The 20,769-nt window shown below is 42.2% G+C and overlaps 1 protein-coding gene across 1 annotated transcript in view; it reads right to left on the bottom strand.

Annotated features, from left to right (window-relative positions):
- Positions 1–5,876: 5,876 nt before the first annotated feature.
- The window catches only part of LOC126176355 (enkurin), a 115,161-nt gene continuing 100,268 nt past the window's right edge, over positions 5,877–20,769 (bottom strand). Inside the window, exons 4-5 of the mRNA XM_049923509.1 lie at positions 19,241–19,381; positions 5,877–6,062 (exon numbers count right to left, since the gene is read on the bottom strand). Of these exons, the coding sequence (XP_049779466.1) occupies positions 5,877–6,062; positions 19,241–19,381 (327 nt within the window). The remainder of the gene's footprint in view (positions 6,063–19,240; positions 19,382–20,769) is intronic.

Genomic DNA, 20,769 nt, shown 5'->3' with positions numbered 1-20,769 from the left:
CTTCAAGGGGGTCCGTAGCTTGATGGAAGGTCCAACACACACACTGGCTCGCTACTGACTGCCGCTAAATTCCGTGTCCGCGCGCCCCCGCGCCGCGGCGTGACGTCACGTGTTTTGAAAACGTCAGTGCAATTGGCCGCTGTCCGTCGCCGTCGATCGCCGTTACCATCACCCAGTAGAGGACGAGTGGTACACATCTTCTTTAACACCGGCATCCATATACCGTTTAATTTGACGCCCTCCTCCTTTCGGTTGAAATTATTTGGGTGTTTAGCGATTTCGATTGCCTCCCTGTAGAGCCTTTCGTAGTATCCGCTCGTGGCCGCTAGTACTTGCGTCTCCTCGAAACGAATATTGTGGTTCCCTGGCTGGAAAGCATGCTCCGCAACAGCTGATCGTTCCGTTTCTCCTCTTCTACAATTTCCCCACGGCATAACAGCCCGGATAATTATAATGGACATGATATTTCCGGCCGTGAAAGTTTACATTTTAGTAACAGACATAGATTGCACAGATAAGAGTCAAAACCAAGATGGTACCCGACACTGCATTATTGATTGCTACGACTCCACGATGGTGATTATTTCAATATTACAGCATGTTCCTAGCCGGCCGGAGTGGCCGAGCGGTTAAAGGCGCTACAGTCTGGAACCGCACGACCGCTACGGTCGTAGGTTCGAATCCTGCCTCGGGCATGGATGTGTGTGATGTCCTTAGGTTGGTTAGGTTTAAGTAGTTCTAAGTTCTAGGGGACTTATGACCACAGCAGTTGAGTCCCATAGTGCTCAGAGCCATTTGAACCATTTTTGAACAGCATGTGCTGAAACATTTTCTCTCTACAGATACATCACTTCGGTGTTCATACCGGCTCGCTTAACATCCCTCTCCCAACTCCCACTTGAGCATGAATGCAATTAATCATCATGTAACAAATATAAACTAATAAAATAATATTACAAAAAACTTTCTTAACAAATTCCCTTAACAAATCGCCTTTTAACGGCAAATGGACCTACTCAGTTTACCTCTCATGATTGGTCTTTGTTCTCATTTATCCAGTGACTTTTGTATTCATTATTTTGGTATATCTCTCGACAGTTTATCTTTGCAACAAAGGTTTGCCTAATGTTTTCCCAAGAAATCAATTCCTAAATCAATTTCATATGATATTACCAGTACCCACTAAGGTAGTCTCACTTATTTCCACCACTTCAATAATAAATACAGCTTAAAGCCTTTCTGCAATGTTATGTTCAAAAATGGCTCTGAGCACTATGGGACTTTACATCTCGGGTCATCAGTCCCCTATAACTTAGAACTACTTAAACCTAACTGACCTAAGGAGTTCACACACATCCATGCCCGAGGCAGGACTCAAACCTGCGACCGTAGTGGTCGCGCGGCTCCAGACTGAAGCGCCTAGAACCGCTCGGCCACACTGGCCGGCGCAATGTTATGTTCCCCTGCACCTTACGGCACTTTAACATGTGAATTGAGCCTTGGTGATTTTGCACTCAAAGAGACAAATCTTTCAGCTGCACGTTACTGACAGCAGTTTCTCTCAGATGCAACAATCACTGTTACTAATGTTTAAACTTGTTGGTCAGGCATTAGAATCACTTTAAAATGATGTATCTTCTGTTATGAAGTTGAATAAAAAGTTTACTTAAGCTCTTTATGCATTCGGATGTCTTAGTTGTATACACTTTATGTTGCGCAAATACCGTCCATATTTTATAAATACTATCAACGCCAGCATATATTATAAGAGGTAAAAGTCTTTTTTTTTATCGTAATAAACTGCTTGAACTACACTGAACAGTTTCCGTTTATTTCGCAATTGTCTGCAGGATCTGTACCTATTTAATTCCCATTTTAGTGATAAGATTACATAATTTAACAATAACATTGCTATTAAACTGTTACACCAGCGATTGAGTATGGAAAAGCCGAAATAAGTCTGATGAACAAAAGACATTCTACACTGCGTAACATACCACGTGCAATTCTTGACAAACAGAAGCATCTACTAACGCAACTTGAGAGTTGTTCTATATTCGACCTGTGACAGACTGAAAAGCTACCATACTGGAAGAAACTGCAATTTATAAGTGACTTTGTATTTCTTTATAATTATCAAGACGATTCACTAGAGAACTTGGTATTCACCGTAGAATAGCTTTATGTCTGCTACCTCAGAAACATGTAATACTCCGTTACTGACATATCAGTTCTATCAAGTACGGAAAGTTAAGTTACGGCTGTAGTAGAACTCCAACTCCAATCCGGATTCCTACCTTTTGCAGTCAGATCTCTATCAATAGTGACTTCCAAGCTGTAGTGATACCAGGTTGTGAATTAACATAGAGTACTTTATCACCTGCACGATGTGTGGTGCCATCTATAGTTTTGATTTTATTACAACAATTTTTCAGTATAATGAAAACCACAAAGTGTTTTGTTTGCTTTTTCGTTACATGTCCTTCTTGGAGACCTGCCGAGCGTTGAATTCTATATTTTTCGTGGAGTGAGTTTATCACGTGGCTGGATTCAGTACTCACCCGGTTGAAGGCCGTCCACTGCAACAGAATGTCTGAGACTATTCCACATCTCAGATTACGATCTTATAATGAAATAATTGAATGAATAATGGACGTAATTTGAAATTGTATTCAGCCTTCCTTGTCCACGCTAGAATAACATTCAAATTTTAAGAAGTGAGTTAAAATTTTTTATTAGGTGGCATACCATTGGTACATCTCTGATGAACTTAAACACAGTTGAAATGTTCGTAAAATTAACTAATAATCATTGAACTATGAATATTATCTCATGTGTCCACGAGGAAGATTATTTCATTTGTGACTGTTGTGACAATTATAATCACCCGGTAACATATATTTGAAAAAAATAAGTGTGAAAAGTCAGACACAGTATTTTGGTGATTCAAAGATCGGAATGAGCTGGTACTGAGTGAATTTGTCCCTGGTTTTCTAGACTTCTCAGCACCCTATAATGCACTGCGGTGTCCCAGCTGTTGCCTTCAGATCTACAGGTTGGCACTTTCCGTAACGTCTTGGTGTTGTGGAGGCGCTCTTGCGTGTGTCTTAATGATCTTACTCCACCCTGTGGTGCCGTCAGACTGACGATACAGTTTGGTCATTCTGTTGCAGCCGCCTTCTGCGCTCTCTGCTCGAATGTTGTTTGTCAATGCCCCAGTGTTGTGCCTTGCTATTTGCAGCACTGGCTTTCGTGCTTGCCAGGGAAAACTTAAACAAATTTTATGGGCACCCAGAGTTCCCCTCTGTAGTGAAACAATATATTCCGATAACCTGAAAATAACCACAGGATGTACGAATGTTGAAATCTTTTAATTTCAAGTATAGCTACTAGTTCAATAACGAGCAGTTGATCGATTTTAGTTGATCACTTGCGATCTCTTGATATAACAGACAGAACTTTACGAAGTTTCAGTTAAAATTTTGCATTTTTCTTTAACAGTCAGATCAGTAAAGAATGAGTGACTATTACCACCTTATTAATCTCCGGATTAGTGAATGTAAAATATCATTAAGTTGTAGGCTTGTAACTAACACAAGTATTTTCGTTTAAGAGGAGTTGGTTTGTATCAGTCCATCGTCGTCCAGTTTGAAAATCGTTGTTGAACTTTTCGATGGATTTTATTTGTGTGTGTTCTGTATTTTGAAGGGTTTTATTGTCTTGTGTATGTGGGTGTACAGAATGTGGTCAAGATTTTAAAGTCCTTTTTTTCGAGTTTTAGGAATATTCGAAGTTAGCTTTCATAGGTTATGTCAAAGTAAACGCGTGCATGAGTGAGAAACCTGACAAGAATGAGTGAAATCGGGAGAGAACCATCTGGTGATTTAGAAAGAGTAGATAACTGGTTGATGTTGGAGGCTCAGCAGGAAAGCATTCGGCAGGCTGATTTTAATGGAGCACAGAGAGACCTCACAGTCTGGAGTAAATGTAGAATAGGATCACACTAATAATCAGAATCGCAGGGATACCTTAGAAACAGAATCCATGGGCGAGCATAACGGGATAACTTCACAGGCGACAGAAGCATCTGACGCCACCGATCACGAAACAGTGAGACAGTGTGTTGGAAATTATGAACCCACTTCTCAGACCCCAACAGCAATTGATTTGCAAACTTTTGTAGTACATCAGTTCACGAAGAGTGACGAACAATTAAAAAAAAATTGATAAAGGAAGTTATCCGTTTTGCAATGCCTGTAATCAAATTCACGTAATCCTATGGGGAGCTGTCTGTTTATTGGTAAGGTCACTCAACACAGAACTTTCTGATATCAACGTGGATATGTTAATGTCTCAGCCGTAAACTCACAGTATCATGATATGACGATAGTGTGTACGAGCGGAATAAAGATGAGCGAGTACTGTAAATCCTCTATAATGCGAGAACACAATGACAATGTGTTTCAGTTGTGTCAGCTACCAAATGTAACTGCAAATAAAACCAGTTCATACAGACCGAGATGAAAATATCTTCACTATATACCATAATGAAAATTTAAGAGAGGTTTAAAACCTTGACCTTATAACCATCGAAAGAGGCACTCCCTTGATCTCCATTAAATCTCCGAATATAAGCAGTGTTAAATTTTGAAGTCCCGTCGATATCCAGATGTTTCGAGATTTATATTCCAATAGATTTTTGTGTTTTAAAATATTATTCGTCATAAAACGTACAATCATGAATATTAAAGGATATTTAGCTAAAAGAGAGAAAGGAAGTGCGACTTTTCGTGGATATGCAGGCTTAAAACTACACTGAACGAACGTTTTCGTTAGCTGTTACACTACACAAAATATTTTTTAAGTTTTTCAAGGCTGATAAATAGTTCGAAATACCGAAATATTGGACAGCCATGATCATCATCAAAGATTTTATTTAATGTAGAAAATATATCCCAATAAATATAACATTTTAGTCACGGTTGTTTGGAAGAAATATTCTTCAGATGCTGTGCCGAAAACACTATAGTGCGTACAGTATGTCTGACAAGAATTTATTGTGTTCCGAGGTTAGGGAATAAATCTGTCCTGGAATGTCACAGGTCACCATGAAGAAATTCGGTTCTCGATACAAACCGCATATTGTTCCTGAAACAGGCGTAGTACTAGGATTGACTTAGTTCATTCTTTCGTTCAATGGTTTAGCGTTATCTAAGTAGACTGCCGACTCTCTGATAGTAGCTCTAATCGTTTCCTTTCCTTGCTAAGAATACAAATTTCTGAGTGCCATCAAAACCACCCTTACTCTCTGATCATTTATACAGTCTTTGAATTTTATGTTTTTGGAGACAACAAACTGTCTTTTTTCTCTCAGAAACTTTACTGTGATAATGAAAAGCCTTTGAATAAAAAGGTTATAGATCCAAGCTACGCTTTGTTATGAAGCATTTCGCGATGTCGCTAATCATTTCCAGAGGCTGTAACCAGAAATCAGTTGCTGCATCTCACGTGCAGCATGTTCGTTCAGTTACTCATCAAGTGACGTGTTCAGCACAACATTCGCTAAAAGCAAAAGCTGTTTCAGAGAGCTCAGCTCTATTCCCAGAGTGTCATATTCATAAACCTCTTCCCGTCTGCGAAACTTATACAGATACATGCAAAGCAGGAGCTCTGTAAAAGCGGAATTAGGTAGAGAAAATCTTGGAAGGCTTATATTATGTTCCAGAGTTTTAGACTTTAAATTCTCGAGTCTTATGGATGAGCGACAGAAACAGGACATATATCCTCCCTGTTCAACACAGAATTTCATTAGTCTGACGCAAACCATTGAATGCAAGTAAGGCTGATGTATGTACTTCATTCACACTTTTTATTGGTCACGATGAATTTTCGTCATCATATATGTAAATATATTCATGTTTTTCTAAGAAGGTAATATCGTTTTCCAACTGTGTTAATTTCTTTTCCAGCATAATTTTTCTTCTGAGCATGGATGGAGTCTCAATGATAAGAGGCAGCCTTTGATAAGCGGTTTCGGCCTCTTCCCAGTTTTTCTTGAGACCCTGAAACAATAATAATACGTAGTCAGGAAAAAAATACTTGTTTACACAAATACATCTCATGTTCTCTGCATAAAGGGCCAATTATTCTCTATCTTGGTTGTTAACATCGGAAATTACAAGGTACTTTAAAAGTTATAAATCAACTCTAATGAGCATTTGCTACGTGAATAAGTAGCTTGGAGAAAAGTTATCGCTTTACGACAGAATCACAAGAAAAAGTTGGGAAAGAAATTCACATAGAAATCTGTAATGGACGAATGCATTAGGGATCTCTTCCTTATAAGAGAGCTGTGACTACAATATACCAGCGATCCTCAGGTCAATGTACAATACATTATACTGAGTGAATATTAACAAAACTGAAAAACTGCAGGACGGATTCCTGACTGGAAAAGGTCCTATGAACATGTGTCCGAAAACGCATCTTTGCCATGGTAAATGGCGCTGACGAATGACGTTCCTCTGACCACGTGGCGTGTGTTATTTGTTTGTTGCAGGCTGTGTATTCACGTCGGAAACAAGGCGAGATGGTGTTTGTGTGCAACAAAGCAGAGGGAAACGGTCGGAAGCAGTACGGCTGTACTAAAACAAGCACCCTCACAGACACCAATCACATCACACAACATTTCAAGCCCTTTTTGGGCCTTTTCATGTTCACGCAAACGCCCAAAATTGGTTTCCATTCAGGAATCCGTTGATGCAGTTTGTCGATTTTATTAATGTTCATGCCGTAGACAGTAGCTGGCATTAACATTACTTGAATAAAATCTCCTCTGTGTCCAAGCCCCGTTCTTTCAGATAAATTCCTCGAATTTTCAACAGCTGTCTCCACCGTCTCAATTAAGGTGGAAGTCCTGTATTTTATTGTAAACGTCGCAACTTTAAAACCAAGAAGATTCTGTTAAGTCGTGGCACCACGAAATATTCCATGAACACTTTAACTTTCCTTTCCCCCTTTCTATTTTCTTTCGGGATAATGCGAGGCATAAGCGATTGTATATATGTGTCTGTATATCATATAAAGTCGTTTTGTCCGATTTTACGTTTTTGTACAACAAATACATGACGGATACGATTGAAATGCTTTAAAGTACTGTTATTCTTAATTTAACCAGATACTTTAGTCAAGATAAACATTATCTGTCCTGTTCACGCTGATCTTTCAGCCCCCTTAGCATCTACATTGTACTCATCTGTTGGCAAAACAAGCCTATTAAAAATTCAGCGTTACGCAACTAAATCCGTTCGATCTACCACGTCCATCGTATACGGGAGGGGTCACAAGCTCTCGAACTGTTTAGAAATTGTATCGTTAAACAGTTTAGTATTCAGTCTCCTTCGAAAATAGACTAGTTGGTTTTATTTGCACTTTCAACTTTATGCGACTACGCGTCGAGCATTATTTGACCCAAGAAGCTAGTAAAATTGACATTTCTTGCAAGTTGACTTGTGGTACGTACTACTCGAGGCAAGGTACTGCTTCACTTTTTGTTTGATGTTGAGGAAGACATAGTTAAACGATATAGAAATCAACTGTTAGTATTTCCTGACGTTGACCCGATGCGAAAACGAACATTTCTAACACTGCTTTATACTGAAGTCTTAGTCAGACTCTTAGGAAACCAACGAACAGCAATAACAGAAGGACACAACAAAGTGTCTTGCTTGTAAATTTTTGGTAAATCGTAGTCTGGTACGAAATATTTCTAGTCGTCGGAAAATTCAAGAACAATTTGCGTTTCTCAGTTGTTCGACCTTTGCTGCCCACGTCCCGTTCCTAATACATTACGCATGGATACATTTCTATACTTTTTTTTACATTCACAGTGCCAGATTTGCACCTGGTGGCTGAAATTGAAACTAATTCTTTTCTCATCGTAAATCGGTTCCGCAGTGGCGCATTAGAAAATCTACCAAGTTTTACTGCCATAATTACAGTCCACAATGGACCTTTGTGAGTAGATGCACTTTAATTATAACCATCTTGTACAAAATACAATTATAACAATTAGAAGAATTCAGCAAGCTAAATAAAGATGTAGTTTCATCATATCTCAGTTTAGAACTGTGTCTAAAATATAGAATAATACTTCATCATGCACTTGATACGTAGGTATCTAGTAGAACAGTTAATGATGGAAGTGACCCTCGGTTGTATACAATCACTGTAAAGAAATACAGACTACTGTATAATAGCTGTAAAAAGAAGCATAGGGCTAGAGATAGGGAGATGCTGAAAAAAATGTATTTGGTTTTCAAGAGGGCAACGCGTGAAGCCTTCAACGATTATCGTGGCAGAATACTATCGAGGAATATCTCACAAAGATAACAGAAATTCTGGTCATAAGTAAAGGCTGTTAGTGGTACTACAGATACGCATGGACGAGGCAGGTATTGCAATTGAGGGTGTCGAAACTAAAGCAGAAACGCTGAACTTGGGGTAATGCCCCAGTTTAATTCTCGCACTGCTGCAGAGACGAGTAATATAGATATTATTATCAGTGGTGCTGAGAAACACCTGTAATCGCTAAAATTAAGAAAGCTCCAGGCCCTGGCGGAATACCTGTGCGATTCTATGCCGAATTTGTGGCTGAGTTAATCCTTCTTTTAACTATAATTCGCCTAGATTCCTCGAAATGTAAATAGTGCCAGTAGCTTGAAGAAATCATATGTGACACCTATCTACAAGAAGGGTAGCAAAAGTGACCCACAAAAGTTTCGTCCAATGTCCTTGACGTTGTAGAATCTTACAACATACACTGAGTTCAAACGATACGAGATACCTCGAACAGAATGACCTCCATGTCAACCAGCTTGGATTCCGGGAACATCGATCACGCCAAACCCAGTTCGCAGTTTTCTCACTTGACTTCCTGGAAGCAATTATAAAGCCAGTCAGATGTAGTATTTGTCTATTTCCGCTAAGTATTTGATTCAGTTCCCCATATAACCTAAGATAAGAGTACGATTGTTGGAATATCAAGTCAATTTTGTAACTGGATTGAGCATTTGTTGGTAGGGAGGACGAAGCAAGTTATCTTGGATGGGGAGTCATGGAGAGATGTAAAAGTAATTTTGGGTGGAGCTGGGTGTGCTCCAGGAAAGTGTGTTGAGATCCTAACTATTCACGTTGTATATTAATGACCTTGCGGACAATACTAATAGTAAGGTCAGGCTTTCCGCAGATGATGCAGTTATGTACAATAAAGTACTGTCTGGAAAAAAATAAATAAAAATTAAAATTAAAGTAAAGAACTGTACTCATATTTAATCCCGTAGAAATGTTGGAACACGTGAGGCAATACTGACCCTATGACTTATCTTAGAAAATAGATTAAGGAAAGGCAAACCTACGTTTCTCGCATTTGTAGACTCAGAGAAAGCTTTTAACAATGTTGACTGGAATACTCTCTTTCAAATTCTTTAGCTGGCAGTGGTAAAATACAGGGAGCGAAAGGCTATTTACAATTTGTACAGAAACCAGATAGCAGTTATAAGAGTCGAGGGGCATGAAATGGAAACAGTGATTGGGAAGAGAGTGAGACAGGGTTGTAGCCTATCCCCGATTTTATTCAGTCTGTTCGCCGATGACATTGTAATTCTGTCAGAGGCAGCAAAGGACCTGCAAGAGCAGCTGAACGGAATGGACAGTGTCTTGAAAGGAGGATATAAGATGAACATCAACAAAAGCAAAACGAGGATAATGGAATGTAATTGATGCTGAGGGAATTAGGTTAGGAAATAAGACACTTAAAGTAGTAGATGAGTTTTGTTATTTGGGGAGCAAAGTAACTGATGATGGTCGAAGTAGGGAGGATGTAAAATGTAGACTGGCAACGGTAAGGAAAGCGTTTCTGAAGAAGAGAGATTTGTTATCATCGAGTATAGATTTAAATGGCAGAAAGTCGTTTCTGGAAGTATTTGTGTGGAGTGTAGCCATGTATGGAAGTGAAACGTGGACGATAAATAGTTTAAACAAGAAGAGAATAGAAGCTTTCGAAATGTGGTGCTACAGAAGAATGCTGAAGATTAGATGGGTAGATCACATAACTAATGAGGAGGTATTGAATAGAAATGGAGAGAAGAGAAATTTGTGGCGCATCTTGACTAGAAGAAGGGATCGGTTGGTAGGACATGTCCTGAGGCATCTAGGGATCACCAATTTAGTATTGGAGGGCACCGTGGAGGGTAAAAATCGTAGAAAAAATCGTTGAAATAGGTCACCTCACACAAATACCTGAGTGTAACACTCTGTAGGGATATGAAATAGAATGATGACATCAGCTCAGTCATAGATAAAGGAGGCTACACATATCGGTTAATTGGTAGTATAATAAGAAAATCCAATAAGTCTACAAAAGAGATTGCTTACGAATCTTTCGTTCGACCCATCCTAGAAAATTAATCATAGGTTTGGGATCCTTACCAGACAGGATTAAAAGGCGATATTGAGCGCGTACAGAGGATGATTACAGGTATGTTTGACTCATGGAAAATTGTCACAGAGATGTCGAAAAAACTGAACTGTCAAACGCCGGAAGATACACTGATCAGCCACAACATTATGACCACTGCCCATCGCGACGGTGGATGCTGGCTGGTGGCGTTGTGGACACGTTCCGCTGTAACAAAAGTATGTAAACGAAGCAGACACAGACGGGGGATCACCCTAGCGAAGATATGGATTGCAAATGGAGAAATCCACTGAGAAAAGCAACTCTGACAAAGGCCAGATTATCATTACGCAAGACCTGTGAACGAGTATGTAGAAAACGGCAAAGCTGGTCGAATGTTCACGTGCTGCTATCGTGAGCGTCTATGGAAATACGACAGTGAAATTGTCACTAGGGGCTAAATGATAAGACATCCACGAATCTTCACAGAACGTGGGGTCCAGAGGCTCTGCTCTGAAAAATAGGACAGATGGTGATCTGTGGCATCTCTGCCGAAAGAGCAAATGCTGGTGCACGCAAAAGTGTTTCGAAGCACACCGTTCATCGTACATTGTTGAACATGGGCTTCCACAGCAGACCATCCCTACGTGTTCACATGTTGACCCTAGGATATCGTCAATTACTATTTCACTGGGCACGGGACCGTCGGAATTCGACCGTAGATCAATGGAAACATGTCGGCTCTTCGGATAAATGACATTTTTCCTGCACTGGGTCGATAGTCGTCTCCACAAACGCTGTCATAGAGGTGATCGTTGGTTCGAAACGTACAGCGCGCCTAGGATGCAGTCTAATGGTAGCAGTATTATGCTATGGGAGACATTCCCCTGTGCTTGCTTGAGGCATGTGGTAGTAACCGAAGACACACTGACAGCCGCGAACCCCCTGCATCCCATCATGTTTGATATCTTCCCCGACGGCGAAGTCATCTTTCAGCAGTATAATTGTCCGTGTCTCGGAGACAGTGTTTTGAGGAGCATTGTAGTAAACTCGCATTGATGTCCCGGTGACGAAATTCGCCTGATGTAAATCCTATGGAACACATCTGGGTCGCTATCGAGCTACGAACAAACTGTCGGGTCCCTGATACACGAAATCAGTGATGTATTTGTTCCACAGACGGACAAATAAGCTATTAAGCAAGTGGTCATAATGTTTTGGCTCATCAGTGTAGATGCTAACTATCCATAGGTAGCCAGTTTACGGCGTTTCAAGAATCACCTTTAAATGATGAATCTATGAATATACTACGACCCCCCACATATCGCTCCCGTAAGGATCGTGAGAACAACATTTGATCAATTACAGACTACACAGAAGCATTTATAGCATCATTCTTCCTGCGCTCCATACGTGAGTGGAATGGAAAAAAGTCCTAATAATGGTGCGAAGGGATGTAACCTCTGCCATTGACCTCACAGTGGTATATAGAATATGGATGTAGATGTATAGCAACACTGAAGTCATTCTAGGGGCAAAAGACATGAAACGTCTGGCTTGTTGAGTCGCAGCCTTAGCACCGGCAGCCCCATTCCCGACATGTCGACGTCTCTAGAACCCCATGTGAATGGCATACCAGTACCAAGCACAGCGAGCGAGGGAACACATTCCTGGATCCGTTGTACTAAAGGATGGTACATTTACATCGCAGAGAGTCTCTGGAAACCCGGAGGGAAACAGAGCATACGAGAGATTTAGAGGTTTCATTTCGTGCTGTGTGTGTGTGGGGGGGGGGGGGGGGGGAGGGTTGTACGAAGGTAGCCTGATGAAAAGCAAACAGCTCTGCAGTAAAAATCGAGCACTGGTCTAAAGGTTTATATCTAAAGATCTCTTCGCCGACGACTAAGGCACATCGCGTACTGAGACCATCCTTAGAACCATCTGTGTAATCAAAGGCACTCTTCTCAAACTGCGTAAGAAACTCCAGAAGTGACAAGCACATCACGGAAGTTCTACACCGAGCCAGGAAGGGAAGGATTCTTAGCCCTCAGTACCAATGCACGTAACGCAAGATGAAGCTTTCGAAGTAGGATGCGAAAGCGAACTCTGAGTGACAACAAGGAGGCAGTGCGTGCCTCAGATTGCGCTCCGTCGTCAGGCCACAATTGTCCCATCGGGACCATCCGACCTCGGTGTCATCCTGATCTGACGATGCGGATAGGAGGGGCGTGTGGTCAGCACACCGCTCTCCCGGTCGTTAAGATGGTTTTCTTTGACCGGAGCCTCTACTATTCGGTCCAGTAACTTCTCAATTGGCATCACGAGGCTGAGTGCACTCCCAAAAATGGCAACAGTGGTACCTCAGATTGGCTTCCATGAAAATGATCAAAAGTGGAAGCATAAGATGGGTGACTGGACGTAGGAGGCCAATCAACCAGCGTATCTGCAGAGGAGGACATCGCCTCATAATACTAGAGGTAATTCAACAAGTAAATGTTATCCGTAATGGATGTAGCTGTATTCCGTGACTAGTCCTTTATAGGGGTTGACTAACAAGAAGGAGATTTTATTTAATGCACGGCTGGTTTCGAGCTTGTGCCTATCTTCAGATGTTTTTCGTTAACTTACACGTTTCAGAGCTCATTGTTGTAGATCAAGTACAGTTCGAGTGTCGATGTCATTTCCACATCATATTTCTTACAAAAACATTTCGAGTTTTTACACATTAACTGTACACTAAGGTCAGAAAAGTCATGGAATAGCGATAGGCAATAGGCGATAGGCGATCGCAGTAGTATCGCGTATACGAGGTATAAAAGGGCGGTGAATTGACGGAGCTGTCGTTTGCACTCAGGTGATCCATGTGGAAATGTTTCCGACCTGATATAGCCAGACTTTGAACGCGGAATGGTAGTCGGAGCTACAAGCATGAGTCATTTCACTTCGGGTATCGTTAGGGAATTCAATATTCCGAGATCCACAATGTCAAGAGTGCGCCGTGAACACCAAATGTCAGGCATTACCTCACCACTGACAACACGGCTGCCGACGGCCTTCATTAACGACCGAAAGTTTCGGCGTTTGAGTAGAGTTGTCAGTGCTAACAGACACGCAACACTGAGTGAAATAACCGCAGAAATCAATTTGGGACGTACGAACAAGGTATCCGGTAAGACAGTGCGACGAAATATGGCCTTAATGGGCTATGACAGAAGGCGACCGACGGAGTTCGTTTGCTAACAGCACGAAATCGCCTGCAGCGAATCTCCTGGGCTCGTGACCATACCGGCTGGACCCTAGACGACTGGAAACCGTGGCCTAGTAAGAAGAGTCATCATTTCAGTTGGAAAGAGCTGATGGTAGTGTTCGAGTGTGAAGAAGACCCCACGAAGCTATGGATCCAAGTTGTCAACAAGGCACTGTGGAAGCTGGTGGTGGCTCCATAATGATGTGGGTTCTTTTTTCACGGAATGGCCTGGAGCCTCGATTATGTTCGGCAACTTGAACACAATTGGCAGACATTCGTGGACTTCATGTTCCCAAACAAGAATGGAATTTTTATGGATGGCATTGCGCTATGTCACAGGGCCACAGTTGTTGCGATTGGTTTGAAGAACATTCTGGACAATTCGAACGGATCATTTGGCCACCCAGATCGTCCGACATTCATCCCATCGAACATTTATGGGACACAATCAAGACATCAGTTCGTGCAACACTTTCACAGTTATGGGCGACTATAGAGGCAGCATGGCTCGATATTTCTGCATGGGACTTCCAACGACTTGCGTTGGAGACGATTTCCTTGGCAGCTTCGGAGCTCCTGGTTTCGTAAGCGTTGTAAAGCAAGATTCCTCCATGGGTAGATCAATGACAACTACAAAATCGCCATCGCAAAGGAAGAATGCACACAGATTGATGGTTTTACTGCACCTTTGTTATTTTGTTCGGTTTTTTGTTGGGCATTTTTCTTTAGTTATTGCAGGTGACGGCTTATTGGGCCTCTGAAGCTTAGGAGTATTTTTGAGATCGCTCCATCGGAGACTCATGAGCAATTAGGGAAATGAATGTCGACTCAAGCAGATGTCGGTTTACCTGACCCAGCCTTGTGTATGCAACTATGCAACTGGCAAGGAAGGGGGGGGGGGGCGCCAACAGGTGTCCCAGTGGTTGTTCGCTAGCGTTTGTTATATCTTAACAGCCATCCACCCCATAGGCACGTTACCCACACAGAGACTGAGATCCTTTTAATGGATTCACGCTGTTAAGCCAAGGTACCTCCCCATCCTCCGAAACGCACAACATTCCATTGTCATATCTAACACTAGTCGCTAAGTATGCTAACGTAGAAGAGGACTGGCAGTGGTGACCAGCGCTCAGCTTGAAAACCCCAGGTTCACAATGCAGTGCTGCACTGCTGTTGGAGATCCTTCAGGAAAAAAAAATCAGTCCTCCCATCCCTAATATTTACTGATACCTGTCCTGCTACGCTACCGCCGCCACAGCTCTAAACTTCACTGATCGCCCAAAACCTTCTGCTTCCACCGGTAGGGCTTTCAGCTACGATCCGTTGCGGTGCGGCCACTGGATGCAACACATAAAACATTGAAAGTTGAGTAAATTATAATCTGTGTGTTGCGTTATCGTTAGCCATTAACAAACATATGGCCGCAATTTTCAATTCGTAATGCGTCTGGTATGGGAGTAGGCCACTCGATTGAATATTCTAGCATAAACTCATCCCTATTATCACTGAGGTGTTCACAGTATCTCAGCAGTATTTAGTATTAATCAAATAGAAGAGAACGTTCTCCCTTTGCCACCATTCCTGAAACTCTTGTCTTGTTACAGGGGGCAGTTTATGAGGTATTACGGATTATCTATGTTATAAGTGTATGTATCGCGAACAGCAGTAGTTCCAGCCTTATGATCAAGTGTATGTTATATTAATTCGCTGTAATAATTCTCCCTGTACGCATATCAAATATCATAAGAAGTTGAGTGGAGATACTGTTAAAATGAATTAAGTTGCAAAAACTTGCACACCAAGCGAACGGTCAAAATACTAAGACTCTGCACTCTGGTTCGCAAGGACAACCCTTCAAATCCCAGTCCAGCCATCCTCATTTGTGACGGGTCGATTCCGGCGCCAGCGGCTGCCACTTTGAATTCCCGCCGAGTGGCGCCTGCGGCGGCCTCAGCGACTGAGAGGACGCTCCGTGATCGGTCGCTCCCGTGCTGCTGGCAGAACCTCCAGGAGTGGAACGACACAAGCTTCTCGCTGATGAGGAGTGGCTGCAGTCCTTGCCTTGGTGATCCGTTGGACTGATCGAGGCATATGGTCTGTCAACTGGAGGTTCCAAGCCGTTGTTGAATCGAGTGGGCATGAAGTATTTTATGAAGGGTCCCGCTGGAGCTGCTCCATAACGCCAATCGCCAAATTTATCACTCTGAGCGACGTTAAACAGCAACATAAAAGGAAGGTGATGTTGGTCGAGATGATCGTTTCTAACTCTTAGCCTATGTGGACTCGTGTGGCCTTTATAGCTTGTAAAAGCGCATTTACTGCCCATACGACTGAGTGACTTGGTTGTAGTGAAGTACGTTACTAGTGCGCATCGTGGTTATTGTACTGAGTCCAGCTGGTTTTGCATGTGTGTGCTTGTCTTGACAACAACCACGTTTATTACATTATACTGAGTGTATCCTGTTATTCATATTATTGTTGTTGAACAATTCAGTATGCACTGAAGGGCCATGCAGAATAACTTGCGCACCTACTCCACTCTTCGCAGTAATCGATAGATTATCAATAGCTTTATACACTGTAAGGGGCGAACGCCTTCTCCTAAAATAACGCGGCATAGCTAGTCTACGCACTACACGCGAACTTCATTGTCACAGCGATAAGGTGGGCTGAACTCAATTAGAAAGGCACACTGTATTCTTTCTTTATTTTACTGAAAAGTGATCAGCAGCACTTTGTTTTTCTACACTCGCAGACAACATAGTAGTCTCTCTGTCAAACTCTATGAGTGGCGAATCCCTTGGTTGGCCCATACTACCACGACGATTATTCCACTCAGTGCCAACACTAGATTCGCGTGAATGCATCACTAAAAATCTAATTGTTGCCAAAACGGCACACGGCAATTTAAAATTCGTTTTCCCTGTATTGGGGGATTCTGATATCGTATCAATCCCGCGTCCGGCTATCCTGATTTAGGTTTACCGTGATTTCCCTAAATCGCTCCAGGCAAATGCCGGGATCGTTCCTTTGAAAGGGCACGGCCGACTTCCTTCCCCATCCTTACCTAATCCAATGAGACCGATGTCCTCGCTATTTGGTCTCTTCCCCCAAATAACCCAACCCAACTCTGATATCATAAATATGGCCCGCCATTCTCGGAAGCTACACAATAATTTTATTCGACGAGGCAGTCAGGTATGGCCAGCAGTTGTGAATGGTAAGTACACTACTGGCCATTAAAATTGCTACACCACGAAAATTACGTGCTACAGACGCGAAATTTAACCGACAGGAAGAAGATGCTGTGATATGGAAATGATTAGCTTTTCATAGCTTTCACACAAGGCTGGCGCCGATGGCGACTCCTACAACGTGCTGACATGAGGAAGTTTCCAACCGATTTCTCATACACAAACAGCAGTTGACCGGCGTTGCCTGGTGAAACGTTGTTGTGATGTCTCGTGTAAGGAGAAGTGCGTACCATCACGTATCCGACTTTGATAAAGGTCGGATTGTAGCCCATCGCGATAGCGCTTTATCGTATCGCGACATTGCTGCTCGCGTTGGTCGAGATCCAATGACTGTTAGCAGAATATGGAATCGGTGGGTTCAAGAGGGTAATACGGAAAGCTGCGCAGGATCTCAACGGCCTCGTATCACTAGCAGTCGAGATGACAGGCATCTTATCCGCATGGCTGTAACGGATCGTACTGCCACGTCTCTATCACTGAGTCAACAGATGGGGACGTTTGTAAGACAACAACCATCTGCACCAACAGTTCCACGACGTTTGCAGCAGCATGGACTGTCAGCTCGGAGACCATGGCTGCGGTTACCCTTGACGCTGCATCACAGACAGGAACGCCTGCGATGGTGTACTCAACGACGAACCTGGGTGCACAAATCGCAAAACGTCATTTTTCGGATGAATCTTGGTTCTGTTTACAGCATCATGATGGTCGCATCCGTGTTTGGCGACATCGCGGTGAACACACATCGTCATCGCCATACTGGCGTATCAACCGGCGTGTTGGTATGGGATACCATTGGTTACACGTCTCGTCACCTCTTGTTGGCATTGACGGCACTTTGAACAGTAGACGTTACATTTCAGATGTGTTACAACCCGTGGCTCTACCCCTGCGAAACCCTACATTTCAGCAGGATAATGCACGACCGCATGTTGCAGGTCCTGTACGGGCTTTTCTGGATACAGAAAATGTTCGACTGCTGCCCTGGCCAGCACATTCTCCAGATCTCTCACCAATTGAAACCGTCTGGTCAATGGTGGCCGAGCAACTGGCTCGTGAGCATACGCCAGTCACTATTCTTGATGAACTGTGGTATCGTGTTGAAGCTACGTGGGCAGCTGTACCTGTACACGCCATCCAAGCTCTGTTTGGTTCAATACCCAGGCGTATCAATGCCGTTATTACGGCCAGAGGTGGTTGTTCTGGGTACTGATTTCTAAGGATCTATGCACCCACATTGCGTGAAAATGTAATCACATGTCAGTTCTAGTATAATATATTCGTCCAATGAATACCCGTTTATCATCTGCATTTCTTCTTGGTGTAGCAATTTTAATGGCCAGTAGCGTATTTGATTATTACCGGATTCGAATATAAATTTCCACTTGTGATTGGTGTTCACATTTATTAGCTTCTGGAGGAGGATAACGTATGTACGTCCGAAACCGGTAAACAATAAATATATACGTTTTGCAACTGTTGGCTGTAGCTGACACGTTGCGCGTGAAAAGCTTGCCGTTCACCCCAGGGCCTAAGTTGGTTGCAGCGGCAGATAGCTTTGTTGTTGCGGAGCGCTTTCTCGTTTATCTTCCGGGCTTGTGTTCCTTGTACCAATCAGTTGCTGCAGTGTAAGATTTGACACTGAAGTAACACGGATTCATGAATATGCATCTTCAACTGCAGTACTTATTTGTAGTAAGGAATATTAAATTAAATTAACGCTCTTGTAATACAGAGCAATGGGTAGAAGAAAAATCCCATTCAAAACAGTAGTAAGCGTTTGTGTGTCTCGTGTTGCATAACGCTTTTAAATGCAAGTACAATTACTATTGGTAATCAATGAATCATCCGCCCACAAAGGCAACACAACACTTCGTCATATAATTACAGTGTCACCACTTTGGATTCGTTGATGTGGCAGGAATCTGAAACAGAACAGTCAACACGATGTGTCCCGAATGGTGCCGAATTTTAACAATCAGTGCTTGGGGTCCGTTGACCAACTTATCGCGCACTTAGTATAGCTAGACTACCAGGGATTCATAAAATACTAAATCATGTAGGTTACCAAAAAATAAGATCGGAACATAGACGCCCGAGGTGTCGCCCCGTAATGTCATTGTAGCCTCTTGAGCAAAAACGTTTGACGACCATTCTTATACAGGGCTCTATGAAACACATGTCCAACAAGAGACAACTGATACGAATGTACAGACATTTTCACCGGTCGGTTTTGGGCGCAGTCGTGTAACAGAGGAACTACGTTTACGCCATTGCACTCACCTCTATCAGTTCCGTCCGTTCCGCTTCTGACAAGGCTCTAGTAGCCGTCTCCGCTGGATCCTTTCCTTCCTCTTCCACCTTTTGTTGCTTCTGGCAATCTTTCAGTCGTTTCTGCAGGTATTTCGGAACTTTTCCATAGCCCTAAAACCAATCATTATTAGTAGAACAAAGTATTCTTAGTTGCTGAAAGTACAAATCTCTCATTCGACGTAAGAGTGACACAGTTCAGTACACTCAATCGGAGGAACTTTTACCAGTCAGGACACCTTTGTACCACGTAGCACTTTATTTCAATGGCTGCTGCTCCACCTACTTGCGTTATTTTGTACTAAAAGTAAGTTTTATTACCTCTGTGATTTCTAGTTAGTATTTCAATTTTCTTTCCAACTTCTTACAAGCTCTTAGGCTTGTGATTATCCTTTGATTGTGGTGTCTGTCGAGAGAGTTTCTGGCGACAGTGATTTAAACTGAACAATGTCATGTCCATACAAATATCTTGATATTTCAACGTAAATCTGTAATACTGAATTAACACCGCTTGTTTTTTATTCTTAATTTCTGATTTTCTTCTCACATAACCTAAATGAACCTAGATCATTAAACATAGGAAAAATTATTTGCTTTTAAGAGCAGTCTAAAGTTATCCTGAATGACAGTGTGACTTTGCACCAGCATTAAAACTGAAATATTACCCTAATAGGGCATAGCTAGTATCTATTTTCACTTTTTCAAGCTATCAGTAACTAAATTATAAAAAGTGGTACAAAGTTATCCCGACTGACTGAACCTACGAATTGTTAAGAGTCATTTTTAAAGATCTTGGAGTGCTGAAACTTGTTTAATTGTGACTGAACGTACAACTTTAGTGACGTACGCTGACACTAAGCTAGGCATATTGCTGCGATGAAAATGAGACTGACGCTCAATCGATAAATAAAAACGCAAGACTGCAAGAACGTGAGTCTGAATTAAATGCTCGTTGACTACCATGGCACACTAACAGAAAATGATAAAATGAAGGTTGTCTACCAAAACTGCTTAACCGGAAAAGATAACACACATCCTACGTTCTATTGTCACACCGATGGAACATTTTAAACACGGAAATAAATGATTGCGGAATCGAAAAACAGCTCAAATCGCTCTGTAGAGGAATGGCCACAGGACCGAACAGGCTGCTGCACATTAGATTCTACATTGAATACGCGGAGACACTGGCGCATCAATTCAGCGTAGTCGCTAAAATCACAGTGCGTATCAAGAGACTGGCAAAAGGGTCAGGTTGATCTAATCAACAACAATATTCGTAGGCCTCACGCGCAAAACTGTATGTCTCATTCAGTTACATTAATTTGTTGTCGAATAAGTAACATATACTGTGCTGAGTTTTCTAGAGAATAACACCTAAACAGCGATCAACATGGTCCCCAGATACCGACCGTGTGAAAGGAAGGCTCCAACATGAGACCCAGGAAACAGTAGATAGCAGAGCTCAGATTAATTCCGTGTTGCATGTATTCCAGAAATCA

This window comes from Schistocerca cancellata, chromosome 3, assembly GCF_023864275.1.
Source record: "Schistocerca cancellata isolate TAMUIC-IGC-003103 chromosome 3, iqSchCanc2.1, whole genome shotgun sequence".
NCBI lineage: Eukaryota > Metazoa > Arthropoda > Insecta > Orthoptera > Acrididae > Schistocerca > Schistocerca cancellata.
Note: the sequence above shows the minus strand (reverse complement) of the source record. Positions and strands in the feature narration are given on the sequence as shown.